The sequence below is a fragment of the Dermacentor albipictus genome, chromosome 7, assembly GCF_038994185.2.
Source record: "Dermacentor albipictus isolate Rhodes 1998 colony chromosome 7, USDA_Dalb.pri_finalv2, whole genome shotgun sequence".
Taxonomy (NCBI): domain Eukaryota; kingdom Metazoa; phylum Arthropoda; class Arachnida; order Ixodida; family Ixodidae; genus Dermacentor; species Dermacentor albipictus.
Window position 1 is genome coordinate 65,428,283 of NC_091827.1, and position 24,050 is coordinate 65,452,332.

Consider the following 24,050-nt stretch of genomic DNA (forward strand, 5'->3'; position numbering starts at 1 on the left):
TAACCAAAGAAGGAAGAGGCAACTTTGTGATAGGTTCACAGTTTCATAGTTTTTATTTACAGTCCAGCCAACAGTGGGCGTAAAAAAAAAAGTCATGCTCAGAGTAAAAAGAAAAAAGAAATGAGTCCATGCGTAAAGACTTCTGCTTGTTTACGAACGTGCAGAATTTCTTGCGTGTGTGTCTTTATAAATAAATGGCAGTAGGTTATTCAAGGAACATTGAAGTGGCTCTCACTAGTGCTGTTAGGTGATCAGGCTTCATCAAGCACTTGGCCATGACTGTCGGAACTATGCACGCCTTCTTGCTGCTGGTATGCAAGTTTGCTGTGGAACTTTAGATTCATGAAGACTCGAAAACCACTCCAAGGTCCCTTTCAAGTCAAAGAAGTAAACAAAGCTAGCTAAAAAAAACATACCAACAGCAGTTTCACCAGCTAAACTAACACAGAGATCAAAATAAATGTAAGCTCGCTGGTGATCTTTTCTAAGACCAGTGTCGACTGCTAGAACCAAACAATCTTGCACAACTTGTCAACTGACGCACCAGGTGGGGTTGCCATGCATCGAGTCTGCCTCTTGCCACACAACATCGATGGTGACCCACTTGCCTTCTGTTCTGGCAGGACTTCCTTTGCACAGGTGTCCGCTCGAGGCATGCGACCACATGCTGCCATCGCAATGATCAAATCGCCCGTGCGAAAGTACCAATACTAGAACTGATGGCACACCAGCACTGCGAGTCAACTAGCTTCACTTGCTGCCTTATAAATTGCACGCAACCTTAACGGCATAACGATGACCACGGGCATTGTAAAATGATGCCCGCAGGCATCAGAGGCATCGTTAGGTTCATCAGTGTACCGTGGAGCTAATAGCGAGTGTGGTGCGATGTCGCTGGCACTCGAGTGACTGACGCTGTGTTGCCAATCGTCAAAAGAGATTGGCTCAAAGCACAGCCCCTAGAATCCCTTGCTGCCACTTGCCTTTGCATTCCCAGTAAACAATTGAGCACACGAAACAAAAATAAAAGACTCAATGTTGCACGTGCTTCTGAAAAAAAAAAAAAAGCCTGCAAAAGTAAGACACACAAACATGTTCACATGCAACAAAAACTAAACCAAAGCTTTGGACACACATCTCCTGAGCATGGCTTTCATTTCTCTGTTTCATAACTGCAGACTTCTCATACGCACAAGAAAAGAAGCCTGCACACACAGCGCTTTAAAAACAATTGAAACGCTATATTAAAAAACTAGCAGCGGGGGGAGGCTCCGATATCAAAAGGCGACGACCGACGAGGAAGGCAGAATGTATTTACAGGCTCCTCGTGTCGCCGAGCGAATACGCCGGCCCGACGCCACCATCTTCGGCCGTAACATCTATCTTGATGCTGTGGAGTAAACAGAAGTATACGAGGAACGCTGTAGTCCAATGGCGTGCATCGATAACACTTCAATCACAGGGTTTCCAACATGCATCGACACTTTCAAAAGCCCTTTGGGCATCTATGACTGTGTGTGCCAAGTTCTTGCTCCCAAATCTAGAAGACTAAAGAAAATTTTGACGAGAAATGCATTGCATCTACCGAGTAGATTACACATGTCATGAAAAATCTGGCACTGTGCTTGAATCTTAATCCAGCAGCAAATGAAGATAAATGTCTGGGTGGTTGTTGGCAGTGCTGATCTGTTATATGCGAATTGTGCATCAAGTTGGGAAGGCATCACATACTGTGATGTGTTTATGGAGTGCCCATTGTTTGAAACAAGATTTGTTCCTGCGTCTGAACTATATTTCTTCAACTGGGGTGTGGAGTCTACATTTGCTTAGGTAATAAAACACTCATAAATTTGAAAAATAACGCTCCACTGTGATCTCCTTCTAATGATTCTAATACAGTCAAACCTCGTTAATACGTACCTGATTAACGTGTAATTGCTGTTTAAATGTAGTCGCGAAGATTCCCCCACCTAGCCCCCATTGAACCTCATGTATTCGCCGACTGCTGAAGCCGTAGTCGCTCAGTGCCCACCAAATGGTTAGTGCATACTATTTTCTTTCTTGTTCTACACGCACAGGCACGAAATCGACAAAATTTGATGTGTGCAGGCGTTCGATTCTCGAGCTGCGACACCCGGACGACAGCCACTCGCAATAGTGACGCTTAAACATGGCTGCCATTTCCTGGTCATACAGCTGTTGCCAATTGCAGCACACAAAAGCATGGCCTTCGAGATTGGCTTCCGGTAACATGAAGAAGCTGCCGGTAGGGGTGCGAATTCACTGTCACCGCCGAACTCAATCTAAGTAGTAATCGCACAGAAGCACATTTTTTTGTATGCCTAGGCATTTCTGCGCTTACCCAACGAGAAATGTCTCTCCATCCATCTGTCCCGTAAGAGGACCGCTTTCAAGATAAAGCCCAGAGCTGCGAGTGACTGCACTAAACTGTACCATCACACAGCCTGTTGCTTCAACGTGAACGAGGCGGCGAGAACACAGTGCTCGTGAAGCTCTCGGCACAAGCCACACCCTGCCCCTTTCGCAAGTCGCTTTCAAGATGTGGGCCCGCGCGTCTCTTCAGCGCACAGCGGCGGAAACGCAGCACGCGGAGCTATTAGCAGTCGGCACTTTCTGTCCGCATCACAGATCGTTTTCAAGATACGGTCCGTGCGGCCATGCCATATACGGAGGCGCCGCCAGTGTAAGTTTGCTGACGCATGATAATGATTTGACACGGATGGATAAGGCACTAATGTGCGATAACGGCTTATAGTGATCGGAACGTCATCAGCGCACTGGCTGCTGCCACATGCAGTACTTTGCTAGCGTTATTAATGCACCTTGCGCCGCCGTGCGCACCAGTTCGTGTCGCCGTAGCGCTGTCGTTTGTTTGTACTGGCCGGATCAAGTTTCATAACATTGATAACGACAGTGGGCTGTGTGGAGATGAGCAAGTGGCACAATGCTTATGCATACTTAGAGAAGTTCCTGCGTGAATTTTTTTCTTCTTTATTCCGCCAATGTGTTTGCAGTTATGGTGTTATCGCGGTGCTCAACGGTCTTTGCTGCGGCATGTCGTGTTTATGTTATCGAGAAGTCAAGATTGTTAGATTCGTGGAGTTCTCGGATAGAGACATTGTTGCCACTGTTATACTTGAAGATGTGCAAAGTAGAAGTGATGACAAGGACGATGTGGAAGTGGACGAGGGCCTTTCATTATGCGACGCGACACATGCTTTGAGCGTCATGCGAGCTTTCGCAGAGAAGCGGGGCCTCATGGACAAACTTGCTCACGGCCTTACAGAGTTCAAAGATGTTGCAGCAAGGCCACCACGGCAGCAAGTGAAGACCGCCAATTTTTTGCCGCCTAACTACAAATAAAGCCTGTCTGAGTGTGTGTGTTTGAGAGCATCGTGACATAGTTCTTTTCCGGCCGGTAAGCAGCTTCTAAATTGGCATTGGCGGTTAATTCGTACATCGGTTAGTGCTACCTAAATGCTATTCCCGGCAGACTATGTATTAACAAGGTTTGATTGTAACGTGAGGAATCTGCACAATTCTTGGTGGACAGAATTCATAATCCCTAAGCTTTCCACGTCTTCCCAGACTGTCCTGCCGAAAATTCCTCGATGCATTAATGGAAGGAAGAAAATATGCTGTTTTGTAATGCACTTTGTTATAGTACCCATAATAGTTACTAAGTCCACGTTCACCAGTTCTCGCAAGCCAATCGCAAATCAATTAACATCTGTTGCCTCTACATCACAATAGTTCTTTTGTGGTCCACGTTGCGTGTGCAGAAGTGCTAAACAGGCTCTCTTCAAGTTGGAACTCACCTGCAGCTAGGGCTGAAGCAGATGCCGTGGCTGTGGCTCCTGTCGGCTTGGGTGGCAGGCGCTGACGCCACTTCTGAATGTCCTCGCGCCGCGCATCAGGCTGAATCTGGTTGCGCACGCCACCGAGCACTGTTGAAGTCGCCTCGGTGGCAACGATGATGCCGGCAGCCATGGTGGGCGGAATCTGACGAAGCAGCCCCCCGACGGCCCCGCTGACTCCTTTCTGGCGGTGCTCCTGTGAAGCCGCCTTCACCAATGTGCGCGCAGTGTCTCCCAATCCCTGCAGGATAGGACGCAAGGAGAATGGGGGGAGAGAGAAGGCATCAGATCGGCGCGATGGACAGGGGCAGGTATCTTTGCAGCAGATGGCGTGCATCATTGCAGCTTGCTACCCTCGCCGAGTCCGGCTTTCTCCACACGCAGGCCAGATGAAAAATGTTGGCCAATATTTGCATCCACCTGTTTAGTGCTCATCTGTCTAACCTAACCAGCGTCAAGTCTGTCAACATAAACTGCACTGGTCTGGCTCACTGGGCTAGCTACCTGCTGACGAATCATGTCTGAGACCGCATGGGAGAGTGCTTACATTAATGGCAACACACCTGCAATAGTTAGTCCCAACTGCGCAGCCTTCGCGAACTCGCACTATGAGCGAGGTCCGGAGAAGGACGCCTCTCGCAACAGAGCAACTATGTACAGCAGGTGTCGAGACTACAGCAGGTGCCAAGTTTCAACCTTTAATGTGCCACAAAGGTCGAAATGCAAGAAAGTGCTTGCCACAGAGCTGCAGTCATGGGTTGTTTCAGAATGGGCGACAATTTTACTTTGACCATTTTTTCCAGTGCCAACAGAGAGGGGAAGACAAAAAACAGTGGTGGTCGCTCACCTCTGTAACCACTTGGTAGGCATTGTTGACCCCTTCTCGGATGTCAACAGGCAGGTTGTTGGGGACGGTACGGTGTCGCCGGTTGTGAGATTCCACAAGCATGCTGGGGCCCGGTGACAGCATGTCGTACGCCAGCTCGGCAACACCCTGCGAAGGTCATGCAAGTCGCGAGTCACAGAGTGGCAACGACAGAGCTGCCCTGGTTCCGAACTCGAGGACCACATGTCACTGAGCTGATTGGCCTTGCATACTACCCTTTGTTACACAGCACCCGCCAATGACCTTTTAATCCAGGGCAGGCCATCTGCCAAAGTACCAGATTTGAAAAGTCCTTAATTGTGTAACTCGATGAGTGCTCTCAAGAAATAAGTACAGTTGCTGCTTGTTGTGTTCTTCCATCCTCACATTTCTTTAACTTGTGAAAGCAAGAGTTCTCCAAATATGTCTGAAAGGAACTTTCTGGAGCAGAAATATCTGTTTCTGAGCAGTCGGAAGTGGACAAAAGTTCATACTAGAGCAACCACAAGCAGAGAAGGGCACTATATTTATTCAAATAAAAGGCAAGGTTTATTCCCTGAATCCTTAGCCTCGAATCACCCCCGGCCTAAAAGGCGAGACTGATAGATTTAGTTACTATTTTAATATGCCACATATCTGCCAATCCAGATCTTAGAGGGCAACATAAATTATAGCAATAAGCCTTGGCAGGTGATGCAGTAGCGTATTTTTGCACATATACTCGCACAGAGAATTTTTTATTAGATTTAAAGGCAGGGTGCGGATTATATGCAAATTTTGCCTCGAGAAGTGGCTTCACAGCAGCACGAGTTTCGCTTTATGGTGTAGCTCCAGAGCAGCATGGCAAATGCTGCCATAAACCCATACGAGCTTGTCGGCAAGCTTCGCAGTTGAAGAAAAATTTTGTCCTGGTCCGGGGATCAAACTCGGGACCAACGCGTTTTGGGGCAGTTTCTCTACCATCTGAGCTAACCAGGGAGCTAGCAGATTACAGAGAAAGGCAGAATTAATTGACAACACAAAGTGCAGGGACACTGGAATACGGCACATCAGTTCTGCAAAGTTTCTGTGGGGGAGGGAGGGGTTTCCTTTGTAGCATTCTGCTATTCTTGGACAGATGGCAACTTACCACTTTCATAAAACCTCCTTCATCTTGCATATTTTTGAAGAACTGATTTGCCATAAGTGCAACATTTTGTTCACACCTGCATGAAGACTATCAGTTCTTTTTTAAAGCAAAGCTTTCTTTGCCTCTTGCTTCGACTTTTGTGCTGCTGCTGTGTTCTTGCATGCCGCGTCGGGGTGTACTTTCGAATGTGTATACACATGGCAGGAGCATGGCAGAGAGGAAAGTTGATACGAGAGACTTGTCTCGACCTTCCCATCACATGTGCACAATGCACTCTGGAACTTCTTGGGTGTCACCATATTAGCCTCTTGACAGCTGTAATTATCTGCGACCCCCATCAAAAGCATTGCAGAAACTGCAGCGCTTAGCTTTCTACTCATGTGAAAATGTAGAGGGGATGTGAATAGGACTGTAGAAAGGAAGGGAGGGCGGGGGGAGGCGGAAAATCGGTAGTACTGACAAGTGAATAACAGCCTTGCTACTTTCACAGTTCCCATACAGGGGGAGAGGGTGGGAGAGGGAGAAAGATGACGTGAGAATATATGGAAACAGCGGTTGCAGGCAAACTGACACCTTACAGTACGGTACACCTTTGCTATTTCTGAAAAATAAACACGCAACTGTCAAGTGGACAACTGACGCAGGGTGTGCAGATGCAAAGCCACACAAAAAGACCATAGGGTCTAACACTACAGAAGCTGTCGCGCGTGAAATCAACACTTCTGTGCCCGCCGTGGTAGCTTAATGGCTGTTGCAATGCTCGAGGTCATGGGTTCAATCCTGTCCGTAGTAGCCGCATTTCGACGAGAACGAAATACAAGAACAGTAGTGCAATTAAATTTAGGCTCACTTTAAACAACAACAGGGTTTCAAAATTAATCCGAAGTCCGCCGCCATGGCGTGCCTCATAATCCGATCGTGGTTTTGGCACGTACAGCCCGATAATTCAATTAAACTTGAGAACACTTCTGCCACAACGCAATGTGCCGTGTGAGGTAGTGATAATGCTCCACCCTCCCGGAGGTTATAACAATGGCAAACAACAACGCCTTAAGCAAACACGTCTCCCTGTGTGTTCTGTGTACTACGTAGACAAATAGCAATGTTGCACACAAGGTAACCTTTAACATGCAACTCCCAACTCTGGTACTGCACTAAATGCTGAAGGAATTGCACATTCGCTGTCACCATCACAGCTAATTATCGTCAATTAAATCAAACGGCATAGAAGGCTTTGCTTCTATCGATTTTGTTTCTTCCTCCAGTGTAGTTAAGAACGTGCAACTAGACAACACAGCAAGACTTGCTAGCACTGACCTGCACGGTCTGGACGACCTTGTTGGTGAGCTCGAGGCAGGCCATGGCAGTTGAGATGGTGAAGGAGTTGGCGCCCCGCTGCAGGCCGCGCACAATGCGACCGTCCCGTCGGTACTGTTCCACAGGCATCCACACCAGGTCCCGCAAGCCGCTAACTGTGTGGGTCAGGTGGGCACAACGTTTTAGTCCAGGGAAAGTTGCCAGATACAGCTGAACCTTATAACCAAGTTGCATTCGACCTGGAAATGCCCCAGTTATATCCAATATTCGCTATAAGCATATCACCTGTCACATGCCGATATCAGCGAGAAACAGTTTAGATTAACTAAACTAAATTAAACTAAACGATACTGTTTTATGCGATTTCCCAGTGCCACTGTTCTTGATCGATAACACAGAAAATGAGCCAATACAGTAATGCTTCTCTTTTACTGGTTGATAACTTAATATGCTCCAGGAAACAATCTTTCGGCACCGACGTTCATTACATTACCAAACTGCGATCGTACCATACGTTTTTCAGTGGCTAAGTTTTACGTGAACAAAGAAACGTGTGATGCACACGTGATCGAGAGCAGTAGGTGCCCGTCATGGTACATTTCTCACAGTACTCCCCCGCCCGTGTCACGTCAAAATGCCTGCGCAGACCCAGCTTCTGTCTCCGGTACCAGCAAATCTCCTCGCGGGTCGTCGCATGCTGCATTCAAAGCTATCGCCACCAAATTTACTGCAATAAGCACCTTCACCCATCCGTCTCAACGTGCGTGTGCTGTAGCGAAGTGTGCAGCACGCTTTTGACAGGCAATAACCCAAGCGCGCCACCGTTCCCTGCTGCAGGCAAGCGCATAGTGAATGTCGTTTCACTCTGGTGGCACCTAATTCCGCCGTCACTCACCAGATCAATTTCGCTTCCATTTCCCACGAGGTCTAAAAACATTACACAATAGGAAAGCGACAAAGCGCGTCTCGGCCTGCTCGGTTCTCATCAGCTCGATGCATGTCAATGGCACCTTATTTTGACGTCAATTCTTGCTGAGTGCGCACATTAAAACTTCCGGCCAGAACACCCTGCCCAAAGAAGCTGCTGACTGAAGCAGAGTTCAAGGAATACGAATGTAAGCTTGCCGAAGCTACAAAAAAGGCAACATATGCATCGGTGTCTTGCACTGGCAACGATTCATGCAATGCTTCGCATTACGAAAATGTCAACTACAGTTGAGTCTGGCGGATTTTCCGGTTATGTTTTCTTCTTGTGCTTTTTTTCCAGAACGAATGAATGAGGTTCTCCTGTATTTCAGAGTAAATCTAGATTAACAAGGCCAAATTTAAATCCCGAATGACCCCTTCTGGTGATGTCGCTTTCAATGCATGCAAGTTAGTAATCCAGGGAATTCTGTAGGTTACTTGCCCTGCAATCTCGCTTTCCAATGAAAAGCTCTTATCCACAAATTAAACTGATGTCCCAGGCCTGTTCAACAACACTATTCATGTCAGAGTTCCGATCCGATGCACCCACCAAATGCCATGTAATGATCACTGCATGCATGGCTGAAGTGTTTGGCAAAGTTATTGCAAGCGGCTTGACTGAAGAAAGTCAACAATGCAGTAAAAATGGCTTGCAGCTTCAACCTTGTCACAATCGGACAGTGATCGCAGTAACAGGCCTGCAGCTACATCAACCGAAGCTGCTATTTCTTTCAAGCTTTTCACCCCATTCCAGATTTCACCATCATGGCTGCAATAGCAACTGCCACTTGTCTGTCTGCGTTGTAGGAGTGTACTTCAAGCCAGAGCAGGCTGACAACAAGGCATGTGTTACTCACAAAGCTGCACAAACGAGTGCATGGGACCCACTCCACCGAGCACGCTTGGCACCTGGTTTTTCTTGATGTCGTTGAGCCACTCGTTGATTGCAAAGGCGACCAGCTTGTCAAAGCCCAACAACCTGCAATAAAAGTTTGCAATCAGGGAATGAAAAAAAAAATACGGAAACAAAATGGCACATCAACTACAGCTGGCATCACATGGGAAGTTAAAGTAGCAGACCAATATAGCAGATGAAGTATGTAAAAAAAAAAAAAAGTGGGGGGTAGGGGGGAGGTGAAGTGGCCAAAAACATTCGGTTTTCTAAAAAAAATTCTAGAGGGAACTCTGTTGCTACGAATATTCAGCTGCCACGAGAATGATGAGTAGCACATGAATTCCTTTAATCTCTGTACTTGTAGCTTGTAATGTTCCTGTAATGTTACAGTCAAACCCGTGCATAATGATCCCAGACATGACCAATCTATTGGTTATAATGACCACATTTCAGTGCACTTGTTATTTTCCTACTCTACCTATTGAAGCTGCGTTCAGATACAATGAAATTTTTTTCAGCGCCTTACTGTTGCAATGAACACTTCCAACTGCGACGAAGATACGACGTGCTAGATTGGCAAGCATTGTGCAACAATTCGTACAATAATTACTAAATGGAACACTGGTGCTAGTATTTACAGGAGCTGCAAGTGCATGGTGCTTCAGCCAGCATAAAAATGATGGTTAGCGCATGGCATTATCTAAAGTTCGTCTTTCCAGCTTTGACTGGCTTCTTGACATTGCAAACTCATAACTTAACTTGACATAACTCGTAACTCAATTTAACTTGCAAACTCATAATTTAACTTGACATAACTCATAAACGGAAGCAAACAGGAGCATGGTGGCACTTTGCCATTTTAGGTTTTCCACTAACAGAAAGCAAAATGATGCTTCTTTTCATACCGAACTTCAAGATGCCATGAAACATTTCTTCAGCAGACATTGCAATCAAGCCCTCTCAGTAACAGAAGATTCGATTAATTGAAAAGACGGTTCAATTCACTCGTAAGCACACAGCAGGCATCGCTTTCATTTTTTTGCTCACGCAAGGGAGAAGAGATCGGGGATGGCTAAAGAACAGCTTACCCCTGCCTTGTTTGTAGCTTTTTGAGGGTGATCTCTAGGCAGTTCAGTTGACCCAAGCCCATCAACAGGCCTGCCAGTGCTCCCTGAAGAAGAGGAACGAGGTACGTAAGCATCCAAGAATGGAACTTAAAGGCCAACAGCAACGAAATTTCACTTGGGCTAAATTGCCCGGAAATGCTCAGCATATACTACCAATGTAATCTTGGCAAAGCTGCAGGTCTGGTATGTGTGTCTCATTGTCTTATTAGTAGCCTTTAAATAGCGCATAAGCAGATGATGTGTGTGCCTGTGGGGGGGCTGTAGTGATGTGGATTTGGCAAAAGTTTCAGAACCATACACAACTACTGATCTCTCAGTTGAGCCCAGGTGCGAAACTCGCTGGACATTTGCAATAACAGGCGTATCTTTCGGCATGCTTTCTCGTTGCGCACATGATTTGAGCTGCTGCAAGAATGCTGACACGTTGCATTGCTGTCGGGTGCTTGAACACGTTATCGAACACGAGCAATGGCTGTGCAGTACAGAACTGCTGCGTAGAGGAAGCATAAACATGTCTTTCCTGCCCCAGCTCTAATAAGTGAAGTGTGTGTCATGGCAGGCAAGTGCAACGCGAACCAGCAAAAGCATACAAAGCGCGTAAACTTAAAAACACTTCGGCTCGGTGCAAGGGTAGAGTGAGCCATTCTAGAGGGCTGGACCCTCTATATGACGATAAGTAGCTTGAGTTACTTATCCTTTACTACAGATGGCAGTAGTTGTCGGTTTGTTCAATGAGTCTAGTGTGTCCAGCGTGTCGGGCAGCGGCTGGTGAAGTTGGTTACATCATGCCGGATACCCAAAGATGGCTAAAATTTTACGCTGCACTTGAAACGTTACCCGTAGCAGCATGGTGATCAGCTGTTGCTTCAGCGCAAGCACACAAGTGAGTGAGCACTTAGTAGAAGGTGCAAAGTCAACTCGCATTGCAAACGTAAAATTTTGCACAGCGGCTACTGTATGTCTCAATTATTTAAAACTGGGCTTTTTACGCAGTCCAGAATTTCGCTGCTGTTAGCCTTTAAGTCACTTTTGCAAACAAGCAAGAAGCAGGTAGAACAACGTATATTATAGGGTTCCAAGAACACTTGCATTATATCAAAATAACTCGACAGCTTTAGTGCCAATTTCAGCGACATTGGAGCACAACTTAGCGAGAATTGAGCGACTTGTGTGCCTCAGCTTAGCGACATGCTCGAAAAAAAGATGGTAGCACTGTATGTGGGTGTGCAATGCTTGTATTGGCTGGTGTTAAGCAGGGCTTCATCTAAAACGTGGATATAACTGCACAGGTAACGCATTCTTAAAATAAGATCTTCATAAAGGTTTTCGTTCACCCATATTACATCATTCAATGAAGTTCACACACCAGCTGTGCATGGTCAAGTGATGAAAAGAAAGAACAGACAACAAGCTGTTGTAACACAAGTGTGGACCTCGTTGTCTATCCTCAAACTTTAGCAGCCTGCCGATACTTTTTACGTTTCATACAATTTTAATGTACAAGCAAAGGTCATGACTAAATAAAACATGAGTAATATTAAAGTTAAGACTGTTTTTCACATGTGGTTTTAATAAAGAATGACCATTGCGACAAACAGAATGGTGCTAGCCAGGCATGTCTTCAAGGTGCCCTGGCTTTCCAAGAACGCTGTCAATCCGAGCTACCATATCCCGGCATTCCATGCATACAACAGCATCACAGTGCCAGTTATCCCTACAGGGAAATGTTGCGAGTGTCTGACCTGCACGCGTTGCCCATCACGGAGGCCATGCGCCAAGGCTCACACCACCGGCATGTGTTTACACCGTTATACTGCGAGTGGCATTGCACTGTTGATGCACCGAACATGAAAATTTTGATGCATACTAGAGTGAATCGCTTACACTACCAGGCCTGCTGTGGAAAAAATGTCCCTCATTCAACCTTGTATTATGTTCAGAACCATTAACCACATTATACTGAGAGACATTTGCGACAATATAATAATGAGACATAACAGACATTTGTGGCCACATTATATTTGTGCACATACAATATACACATGAACACTGCCTGCGAAAGCAGCACAAACTCGCCTGTTCCATGAGTACCCGCTTGCCGTGGTAATCTATCCGAATGGGGACGTCCGGCGTGAACACGAATGACCTGTAACGAGGAGGAGTACCAATGAACACCATGTGCAACTGCTGAATGAACCCCACCCTGGCCCCAGGAGCACAGATTAGTGCAGAACTAATGGATGCAACCAATGCAATAAGGGCCACTATCAGAGCAGAATGTGTACATGCTAACTACACAAGTCGTAGTTGTTTTACTTCTGTATAACAGATGGTTTAGTAAGTTGAATGTGCCTGGACGCGAGTTCGTTGGAAGAACTCACGTCCAGGCACATTCAACTTACTAAACCATCTGTTATACAGCTATGCAATCTTCCTGTGGAACATACGGCAAGCATTCGCGAGCAAAAAGCAACACTATTTGAGGCAATGTATAAAAATACTGATAGAAAAATCTGCACTCTTGCACTGTATATAGAACTCCTGCAATTCCGTGCAGTTTCATTTTTATAGCTGTATGCAATGGCAGTAACGCGGTATCACAAGGGCAACATGATGAGGGCATAAGGTGTCTTATCAATTTGAGGCAAGACATTTTTTCATAGTGGCTTGCATCATTTATGAAAAATCAGCGTGGAAACAGTAAGGTCGACAGAAAGCAAACTATGACAGTTGACTCCATCTGTCCTGCCTGCTTTGACACAGTGCACAGTATTGATTATCTAGAGTTTGATACAGTTCTTGGTGATCTGCATGACTGTCATGTCAGCCAAACCAAGCAGACGACATCTTAATTAAGGAACTAAGTTTTACAACACAACCATTATGCGTGAAAAGAAAGAAATTTTAGATTCTTGCAGATATATGTGTACGGTGTGCACACCCAGAGAGTAAACACAGCATATTGCATTTTTTTTTTTTTCCACTTCAGGCATTTCCAAATGAGTCGACTCAACTTGCCTTATGTACATTGGCATCGGGATAGAATTGGAACTCGAGCTCGTCGGCGAGATGATACACTCAGGTGGACAGGGATCGTCACTCGCGAAGGCCACGTGGCGCTCGGGGTCGGCAGACGTCAGGCTGTTCGCTGCACTAGCAGAGGCATGCCTGACATCTACAGCTGTGAGGAGGGAATCGAGACAGTAGCAGAGATCGTGCGACAAGATTGACTTAGTAAACACTCGGACTGTAAGGAAAGTGGTGCAGTGCAAGTAAACCTAAAATCTGCGACACAAGAAGTCGTAACTTTTGCACGGAAGCAGCAATGGTCACCTTCACAAAGCGCCCACTGGCATTTCGAACATTAGCAGCTTCTGCATGGAAAGCTAGCTTCTGCAAAAAGTTCTGTTTTGTGGCCGAGACCAATATTTGCATTACATGGCACATACAAACTTACTGCAACCGAGCCCGAGTTATGAATAAACCAGTTATTCAAACAAATTCCTGCTTTACCTTGCGAATTCTTTACACCTTAAATGTGTTATTAGCTTGTTTTAAATACTTTTGTTTTAAAATTCATCCTCGCACTGCTATTCCTGGTCAACTCAGGAGGCATGGCAAACACCGGCCAGGTACGATTCCACCTTCATTGGGCCACTGTGACCAAGAATCAAAACTGCCAGCTCATGCTCCACAGCAGATTGTGATGGTCGCCAAGTTGCCCTGACTGACTGTTTCAACATTAAAATATGGCAGCCTCCTCACCTCTTAAGGTCGCCAGCTCCGGAGAATCGGCTCGTGGCGAAGATGGAGAGACCGGTGGGTTGGAGGACAAGCCTGTGAAGAACTGAACCAGGAACAGCACAGCATCCTGCACGAGGAAAACAAAGTGTACCCAACTTGTGTAGCCGTCATTCACTAGTCACCTGAAAAGCCATCAACACGCTGCTTTTGCTATTAACCAGAATGGGGGGGGTGTCCGTACCTGGTCGGCGTTGATTCTCAGTGGCTTGATCGACACTCGTATTTCACACTCCTCGGTGCACGGAGCCTTGAGGTCAGGCCTGACACGTACGCACTTGACACTGACCTGCAGAGGTATGTTTCAGGCATCCGAGAGTGTCAGACAAACCTACTCAAAAGAAAACACGTCAAAAGAACTACCAGGGGTAGCTTCATGGCAAACAAAAATGCACTGCAGTGAAGCTGCCTCTAAATGTGAACTTTGTGTATGACTCCATGCACTTCTAGAGAGAAGGCCACCACGTGCAACTCCATGGCAAAGCGGTGAAGTCTACAGCATCTAACTGCGCATTACTCAGGCCTTTCGAGTAATGCCACTTTGCCATCCCCGCTCTGTAGCTTCCAGAACACTAGTAGAGATGAAAGGAGAGAAAGCGGTGGATTGGTGCAGTAACTAACTCTAACTCCACTTATACTTGGATTTGCAAAATTCTTGCAGCAGAATATTTGCGAGGTGACGTTTTTACATAGTGGAGCCATTCTATGAATAGACTATAAGCTCATTATAACAAAGTCGAAGTGGGAGCCAAAATTACTTTGTTATATTCATTATTGCTACTTACTCCAATATATATCCACCAGGGCGCACAAATGTAAAGATGGAAATAACAAGGCTGCTTTGCGGCCTGTGGAACCACAACACGGCCACAAATGCGATGACATTTGAATAAAGCAACAAAAGAATCTTCAGCGTGCGCAACATGCGACTTTTTAGCACCTGATGTGTTAGACTTTAGATAGCTGCCTTCTGTTCCATTGTGATAGTCTTTCGCGTCTGCTTTCCACTTGGCTTGTCATGGTCAAGCAGCACGTGGTGCACAACACAGTGGTCCACTGTATGATTGAGGAGGAAAGCGAACTTCGACTCATGGCCTCCGAGATTGCTACGATGACAATGCGATCTTGGAGGTCATGCCAGGCTGCCAGTCCGCAGGGAGAGGCAGAAGTGAATGCACAGCCTGGATGTGACCCCTGAAATTGCGCCAAGGAAATCTTGGATGCCAGGCCCAGCTGCAACTGCCTGCGTGGCACGTTTTAGAGAGAAGTAAATGCACTCATTTTTCGCACCACCGTGCATATCTGTGCAGCATGGTGCCGATTGCGCTGCAGAGATCTTGGAGGCCACGCCCAGCTGTGCCTGCTTGCATGGCATGCCGCACAGAACTAAAGGCACTAACCTTTTGCACTGCCGCACATAGCCACGCAGCGTGGCGTGGCTCGTGCAAAAGAGAGGGGTCAGTTGAAAAGTGCAATAGTAAGCAACTGCTTGTGCATAGGTGAGCAGCTAGGCATGGCGGTGAGAAAGACCAGTGTTGCTCTGTGGTTTATTTGACGTGGGCATATGAGAGCCTTGAACTGCCGTGGCGAATGAGTGCCGAACCCCGCAGAAAGCGTTGTACTCGGCAGGCAGTGGCGGGTATTTTTTTGGTTTTGGAGATAAATCTATCGATATATCCATTGGCAGGACAGTTTCACTTTGTTAAAGCAATCTTTTAAATACATGGATCTCAATGGGGATTTCGAGGGGAATTTCATTTATTTCGTTATATCCATTTCGTTGTACCGAGGTTCAATAGCAGTTAGAAGTCTTTCGAGGCCCCTTCAAGAGCAGCATTATAGCAGAACAAGGCACATTTAGCAAGGTCGCTTATAAATGCGAACTGTGTTAGTTGCCCCTTCATTTCCTATGCCATTCCCGAACTTTTAGTGCAGGTAATATTTACACTAAAGTAAAATGGAAAAGGATTTCGATGTTGAGTAACAAAATTGCAGGGTGGGATTTCATCAAATTAAACATCTCAACTGACTTTGCAATGCATAAAAAAATTGCACACAGATGAGACGAGACGCAGGCGAGAGGGATGGTAACACTGACCATGTTGGCATGGGACTGCCTCGGCTTGGCCTCCGAGGCGTACTGATAGAGGAACTTGTTGATGCGCGATGAGGCCAGCCGGTCACAGACTTCGACATCCTGGATGAGCAGGACCTGGCGCGATGCGTAGTATGTGTCCTCTGGGTACACCTCGTGCTGGAATCGGATCTGTAAATGCAGGACGCAAGAGACATACCCGATGTGAGCTATCTGGCGAAAGTTCGTTCATTCGAGCAAACTTTATGTAGACTGCTGCCTACATGGTACCCTTCAAATGTGGCCGAACTTGAAGGACACCTAAGGGCACCATAAGAGTGGTGTGCTGTAGTGCCCCACACTAAAGGTGCCAAGCTGTTTGTGGTCACATATTCAATAAATAATAAAATGTGCCGAAAGGCACATTCAGGGGTTTAACGAAGCCCTCGGATAGTAGAGCACTACGGTGAGAGGTTGCATAGCTCAGGCAATGCAGGCACAAGGCTTCAACCAAGTCGCCCTTTTCTCGAAGCAGTGCATACTGCTCGTTCTTTCTCAGTACAATCAACTCCCTGGAGATAAAAAGAGCTGTCCGGGCAACCTATCGGAAGGATAGTACAGGTGGGTCAAAGCAAGGCCTTAGCCACTTAACATGCACGAGGGGTTCCACTGTACAGTTCACAGGAGACACTGGAGTGACCACACAGTAGGGACCCTGGTACTTGGAAACGAGTTCGTATGAAAGTCCAGGGCTGGCAGTGGGAACCCAAAGCCAGATTAGCAAGTCGGGCGCACAGGGTGCAAGAGCGGTGGGAGTATCCTGACAGTGCTTCTAGTGCTGCTGGTCTTCCGAAGGGAATGTGCATGCAAGTTTTCGGCACTCTTCCGCATGAGCAGCAGCTTGGGACAGGGTGGTGGACTCCAATGTGCAGGAAGGCTCATGTCCGTAAAGAAGAAAGAGATGGGAGAATACTATAGTGGTCTGCATGGGGATATTATATGCATATGTCACAAAAGGTAGAACACAGTCCCAACTGGTCTGGTCAGATAAATAAGTCTCCAAATAAATAAGTAAAATAAAGAAATTAAAAAATTTGGCAGAACCCATTTCACGACGACTGTCAATGGTAACGTGTTCGCACTGAATTAATATAGCGCCACAACGTATCGCCACCATCGAAACGAATTATGTGTGAGGTGTGTACTGCAGCAAGACTCCCCTTTCACGCTTTCCTAAATACACTCTGCGCCATTTGGCACCGCCACGAAGCCTGGGGTGGCATCCAAAATGCATGGGGCACATCGGTGCATGCGAACGCCGAGAACTGCATCATGTGGCAACCAGGCTCCTCTCTCGCACTTCCTTCTGAACACGCTGCGCCATCTGGTGGTGCTGCCGAGAAGTCCGTGCGTGGCCTCGGAGACTAGAAGCGTGGCGTGCCGGTGCCTGCTAATGCTGAGAATTGTTCCCCTGCTTGCCACAGACTCAGTGGCCACGTACTCTGTGACCTAAGTTCACGAGACATTCGCTGAAGAGCGGCACGTGCCCAGTGCGTTAACGGCGCAACTCGCTAAAGCGTTCTCGTAAAAGGCATTGGAAAGCGGCACAAACTCTGTGCATTTGCGGCACAGCCTGCAAATGTGTCGGGTTGCTGTCCTTGAGGAACCCTTGCGACACGGAGTTCGATTCCGCTCGGCATCGGAGAAATTTAAGGGACCTGTTTCGTGATTGTAGAGCAGACCATTCCCAGTGGCACCAAGTTGGCATCAAACGCGTTCATTGAAGAGTGCGGTACACACCTACTGGCACACATCTACTGGCACAGACCTAGTGACCCAAGTTGGCATCAAAGAGGTTCTTTGAAGACCAGCAGAGACTGAATGGCACATACATGAAGCCCCAGGTCGGCGCCAAACAGCCTTCAACAGCGGTGCCTGCCCAGTCCCACGTCTACAGTGACCCATGTCGGCATTACAGAGCTTCATTTAGAGAGGCACATATGTACACATTGGCTCATACTCAGTGACCTAAGTTGATCTGATGGTTGTTTTTGAACCCTGTTACCTCAGCACAGCAGCCCGATGTGCTACCCATTCGACCACAAACTACCCAGTGACCCAGGTAGGAGGGAAAACAGTTAGATACAGATATAAATACATAGACACAAACATACATAGATACACACATATAGATAGATAGCCCCAGGAAAGTGTGCCACGCATGAATAAATAAACAAAAGATTGAGGAGCACAACCAAGGTTACAAGAGGAAAGGCAGAGAAGGCTTGACCAGAGAAAAATGCACAGGCAAGGAGAACGTCGCAAAGATCAAAGAAGCAAAAACAAAGCTCTTCGAAGAGAAAGCGGCAAAGCGTGCTGGAGAACAAGATAAAGGCCAAGAAGCTCAAGCATGGATGATCATGTGATACCAGAGAGCAGAAAGAATGTTATCAAAGACAGTGAACCCATGCAAAAGTGGGACAAATCCACATGACTGAGTGCGCTCATTGCGAAATTGATTGCTGAAAATTACAAAATGAGGAAACAGGGTCAAGCAAAGTTACAGAAAATGCTTGCATTTGCATAATTGAATGCAGAACAGCATCTAATCACTAAAAATGGAGACGTTTTTCAGCTGATCATTGTTTAGCATGTTAACAGCTAAAACAAAAATATGTGTTAAATTCAAGCCTCAAATCCTGCACGTTATGCAGGCCTATTTCATCATTGCAGCTGTCATTCCAGGGAGCCAGTAAACAAGAATCCCGAAAAATCGGGTAATCCTTACAATCCCTGCAAATGTGACTTGCATGGGGGGTGGAAAAGGTAACACTGCTGGATGCAGCAGAAGCAGAGGATCACAAGCAGAAAGCATAGCAAATGTAATCGCACACTGTAACATGCCGGCAGGCGTGTTCGGTTGAGCACATGGCCCCAGATGCAGCAAGTATGAATGGTTTTTGCTCAAACACCTTGTTCATGTGCAGTTCCATGAGCACGTCCTCACACCTGCCAGGACCGCCCTTTCGAGCCCTTCGGTGCCGGGGAGTCTGCGGCGGGGACTGCGGCTTGAACGGCAGCAACTCGATGGCTGGCGGACCATCCCTGCTGTAGCTCGCATTGCCGATAACAGGCTCCAGAACAACATTTGCGTAGCTGAAATCGACAGAGCGACATGCTGCACAAGCGGTGAGGGGATGGTGATGATGATGAGGGTAGTAATGAAAACCTTGAAAGGAAACTGACAAGACGACAACAAGTGGTAGGAAGGAACGCAGTGTTTCATTGATTGATTGGTTGATGCCCCCTCTTAACAGAAGTCCCAAAATGTGCAAGCAATGCTTTCTCACAAAACAATTAGAACACCAATGCATTTCGCAGCATGTTTGTAGATCAATATCAAGAAACTGGTGCCACAGGCTCTGAATACCTGCTAAGTGAACATGCTTTCACCATTGACTGGTTTCAATTCTGCAACTGAATCATGCTCTTGAATGCTATTAATCAAAAAGCTAAGTGTCAAACCTCCATAACTTAAACAGTGATTAATAATGTTATATTCGCATTAGCAAATGCCTGTATTGCACTGTTTTTAAGAATAACTATGTCTTGGCTGAAATACTACTGGATAAAAAGAAAGCAGCATGATTCAGAGAGCAAAGACCAGTCAAGCTGGAATGGTGATAACTGACTGACTGACCAAGTATAATATCCTATAAAGTACAGTAGAACCTCGTTGATACGATCCCACTATGTATAATTTTCCGGTGCCAACATTTGCTTATTGAGAACACAAATAATAACCCAATACAGCTACAATACAGTTTCTTTGTTTACCGGTTCATATGTTCCCCGAAAACACAATCTTTTGGCCACCAAAGTTCAGTACATCACCAAACTGCGATCGCATGATACATTTTCTGGCCGCTAGATCCCATGTAAACAAGAAACGGGGTAAGGCACGTGATTCAGGAACAGTAGCCACTCACAACAGCAGCACTCTAACAATACTTGCCCGTCTGCTGTGAAAACGCCGGCATGCACTCAGTTTCCCATTTCGGTACCAGCAAATCTCCTCTTGGGTTTTGGCACATCGAATTCACGGCTATTGCCACCAACCCAACTGCGATGAGGATCTTTATCTGTTTCACAGCGATGGGGGCCTAGTTCTATCATAGATAACAGCTCAGCCAGATGGGAGGCGGTTCTCCACAGCCCTCTTCTGGCTGACCAACTCTGGGCTGTCCAGCAGGCCCACAATGCGGCCGAGAGGCTCGGCCTTCTGGTTCCCACATGGGAGATGCCCGCTTTGTGAAGACTCACGATCTGCAGGGCCATACCATACTATACCATACCGTACAATAGGGGCCTGGTGCCATTGAAAGCGTACTGCACGCTTTTAATAGGTGATAACTCAAATGCCATCCTTCCCTGTTGCAGGTGCCGTGAAATTAGCATCGTTTCATTCTAACAGGGTCACAGGCATCGTAATCCGCTGTAGACCACCAGCTCAATTTTCTTTCGGCATCCCGTCACTATCTTAGGCCACTATAAAATAGGAAAATGACTTGCATTTTGAGTCGCTTGGGCCCCACCGGCTAGACGTACGTCGGCATTTCGTGCAGCAGCAATTAGCGCTATGTGGGCACATCACAACTGCCCACCGAAATGCCCTGCTCAAAGAAGCTGCCTACCCGGGCCAAATTTGGGGAGACAAAATGTAAGCTTGCCAAAGCTGCAAAAACGACAGCGTGCGCTTCGGGTTGCTCGGACCCCATCAGCTTGGCGCATGTCGGTGTCTCGTGCTGCAACGATTTGAGCAACACTTATTCATGAATGTCAACTGCAGTTGAGTCTGCCAGATTTTTTGTAGTGATTCGGGTTGTTCATTTTCCCAGTTAGTATGTTCTTTTGTCGCGTTTTCCCGAGATGTATAAACAAGGTTCTACTGTGTCATAGAAATACAATGGCTATGAAAGGTGCCATACTTAATTTCAACCAGTTGAGGCCAACCTCCCCGCCTTTCTTGTGAATAAAATTTTTCCCTCAACCAGTGCAGGCACATGAGCATTTATTGCATACTGCCCCTACCAAAACGCAGCCTCTCTGGCCATGGAAAGAACCAACAGGAAAAAATGGATCTGGGCACAGCTTGTGAAGCACAGAATAGACAACACAACCGGGACCAATAGACCAAGAAAAGTCAACACAGCTGGAACTGCCAGAAAAGTGTATGGACAGAGAAGGTCAGGGAATTCACAGAAGCAGGATGGGTGCGGAAGGCGCAGTACAGGGGGGATTGGAGTGCACTCTGAAACTTATCTCAGTATCTTATCCCAACAGGGGACATCGTGTAGCCAATAACTGGATGAGGACCTTTATTTAAAGAGACACTGAAGAGAAATAACCCCTTTTGTGCCTTGCACGAGCTGGGTTCATCCACGCATTTCTAGTAAAACATGGCTAAGGACAAACTCAGTTCGCCGACGGCACTTTTCACTTTCTAGCAATGCCATGGGAGAGCTTAGTTTTGTCTCGATGCTTTGTATTGCTTTTGAAAGATGGCAGCCCACAATCCGTGGGCAGCACAAGCAGAAGCAATTTTTTTTAGGAAGTAAATCATTTTGGTAACTGGGGTCTGAAAATAATTTAGCCATTTTTGGTCAGAATTTGGAATAGTGTGGCATGAAAGGGGTCAAGTTAGGCTGGATTAGTAAATTTTTACGTCAGCAGCAAAATGGCTGTGCCTAACCACAAGAATCGGTGTAAAAACACGCTTCCCCGAAGTTTCCATAAAAGCTTGTTGTGAAGCATAAATTTTGACATTTTCAACTCTGAAAGATGGACTTCATAAAATTCTGAAGAAACCAAAGAAACAGAAGCTTGGCCTTCATTTTGTCCCACCTATTTCCCAAGTCAATAGAAATTGCAGTTTTAAAAAATCAGCCTAACTTGATTAGCGTTATCCTTTAGTGTCCCTTTAAAAACTGTTTCTGAATCTCAAGGTTACTTCAAAAACAATGCATGTCTTTTGGAAATAGCAAACCAACATAAGCTAGATCATGACGATGACCATGATGGTAACGGCAGTAGTTACAATGATTACCGTATTTACTCGCATAATGATCACACTTTTTTGTCAGAAAATTTGACGCAAATTCAGGGGTGCGATCATTACGTGGGTTAAATTTCCCGCGAAAAAATTAATTTTTTTCATCCCGCGTTTGCTGCGGGATGCTGGTGTCCCGCGTTGGTGCGGGACACCAAAACAAAAATGGCGGCCGGCGGAGCAAGCCGAACACGCCGAACGCGTTCTTTTTTTTTTCTTTTCTGGTGAGTACATTACGTGCATTGAAACAGTTTCTTCCGTATCAGTAATTAATAATTCGTTAATATCGGCAAGTTTGCGGCAATAACTTAGCCATGTCCACTTTGAGGGGACAGAAACAGATGGACGCGCTTAGCTGCCAGTGACACAGAAACACATGGCCGGCATGCTGCGGAAACTGCGGCATCTGTCTTCACTACTATCCTAATATAGCACGTTTCCGCTAAGGGTGGGTGAATATCTTAGCTGTGTTGCAAGCGTCGGCGTATGAATAGGGTACACTTTTAATGTATCAGTGTAAACGTGGCTACTATCGTTGCCGCTCGCAATTTGTTGCGTGCCCACAAGTGCAGATGAGAAGAACCGAAAGATGCCTTTTTTGCTGTTGAACACAACCATTATAAAGCCTACACATAATAAAGGCAAGTTTGGTTGTACCTCTTTTTGTCACGGAAGTGCGGAAAGGGATGAAATGAGGCATCTACTTAAGAATGTTTGGTGCGTGCAGATCGCTTGGTTGAAGAGTCGTTCGCGTAGCATACAACAGGTGGTAAGCGCGATCATTATTAACTAGACTTGGCACACGACATATCGCTGCGGCAAGTTCAGGGTGCGATCATTACACGAGAAATAAAAAAATCTAATTTTAACGACAAAATTCAGGGGCGCGATCATTACGCGAGTGCGATCATTATGCGAGTAAATACGGTATATTACAACACACCCTGGCAAAAGATTTGATGCAGTAACATTTTCTTCCACACTTTCCAATGCTTAAGTTGATACGCTGAATGCACATTGTGTTTACTAGATTACAGCAGTAGGAAAATCATTCTCATTTAAGTAACAATTCTAGGCATTTATAAAGCAATTCACAGCTCGCTTTACCTTTGTAGGTATCAAAGTTTAACTTGTGTGCAAAAGAAAGTGTGGTACAGTCAAGCCTTGATTTAACGAGCATAGATATAGCAAGTTTCTTGCTGATCTTAGCGCATAAAAAAATATGAGACATAACAAATGTATTTTGCAAAGAAATTGCATCATCTGACTTGTTTCCATGCAAGCAGTCAGACACCGAATGCCTTGCAGGACGTACCATTCTTCGGCTCCGTCGTCCCAGTGACCAGTGCTTTTCTCGGCAGGCCTGGATGCGTCTGAGCGGGAGGGGAAAACACAAAATGGCAACTGCTGTTGAGCACTTGTTCTCTTCGTTCGGTTACAATTTACGGCTAGACTTCAGATATAACTTGGTAAGGGAATTGCCTTAAGTTGAATCTCGCTCATTGAGCTAGGGAAAGTCCTTTCGCTTTGCACCCAACTTTTCCCCACTGGTTAATTCGGAGCACCTTCACAATTTTCCACCGGTCATTTCAGATAAAGCACGTATTTCAAAACTACATGATATTTAAGCAATAAAAAAAAATTTAATTCTGTGGTTTTTACGTGCAAGAACCAGATATGATAATGAGGCATGCTGCAGTGAGGGACTCTGGATATTTTAATGGGAATAATTAATGGAGCCTGGGGTTCTTTATCATTAAAATAAGGCAAGGTACACAGGCATTTCTGCATTTTGCCCCCATCGAAATGCAGCTGCTGCGGCAAGGATTCTATCTCGCAACCTCGTGCTTAGCAGCGCAACGTTATAGCCACTACGGCACTGTGGAAAG

General features: G+C 46.1%; 1 protein-coding gene across 8 annotated transcripts in view; it reads right to left on the reverse strand.

Moving 5' to 3' along the window:
- Window positions 1-23: 23 nt before the first annotated feature.
- The window catches only part of Atg2 (Autophagy-related 2), a 108,649-nt gene continuing 84,622 nt past the window's right edge, over window positions 24-24,050 (reverse strand). For 7 of the 8 annotated variants that reach the window (XM_065455871.1, XM_065455876.1, XM_065455873.1 and 4 more), the window contains 13 exons: window positions 23,477-23,534; window positions 19,025-19,208; window positions 16,077-16,244; window positions 14,163-14,267; window positions 13,943-14,048; window positions 13,196-13,358; window positions 12,254-12,323; window positions 10,139-10,221; window positions 9,013-9,134; window positions 7,190-7,344; window positions 4,726-4,872; window positions 3,840-4,119; window positions 24-1,390 (listed from right to left, as the gene is read on the reverse strand). In XM_065455871.1, coding sequence (XP_065311943.1) covers window positions 1,380-1,390; window positions 3,840-4,119; window positions 4,726-4,872; window positions 7,190-7,344; window positions 9,013-9,134; window positions 10,139-10,221; window positions 12,254-12,323; window positions 13,196-13,358; window positions 13,943-14,048; window positions 14,163-14,267; window positions 16,077-16,244; window positions 19,025-19,208; window positions 23,477-23,534 — 1,652 coding nt within the window. In that variant the 3' untranslated portion in view covers window positions 24-1,379. The remainder of the gene's footprint in view (window positions 1,391-3,839; window positions 4,120-4,725; window positions 4,873-7,189; window positions 7,345-9,012; window positions 9,135-10,138; window positions 10,222-12,253; window positions 12,324-13,195; window positions 13,359-13,942; window positions 14,049-14,162; window positions 14,268-16,076; window positions 16,245-19,024; window positions 19,209-23,476; window positions 23,535-24,050) is intronic. The other variant, XM_065455875.1, reaches the window with a different exon arrangement.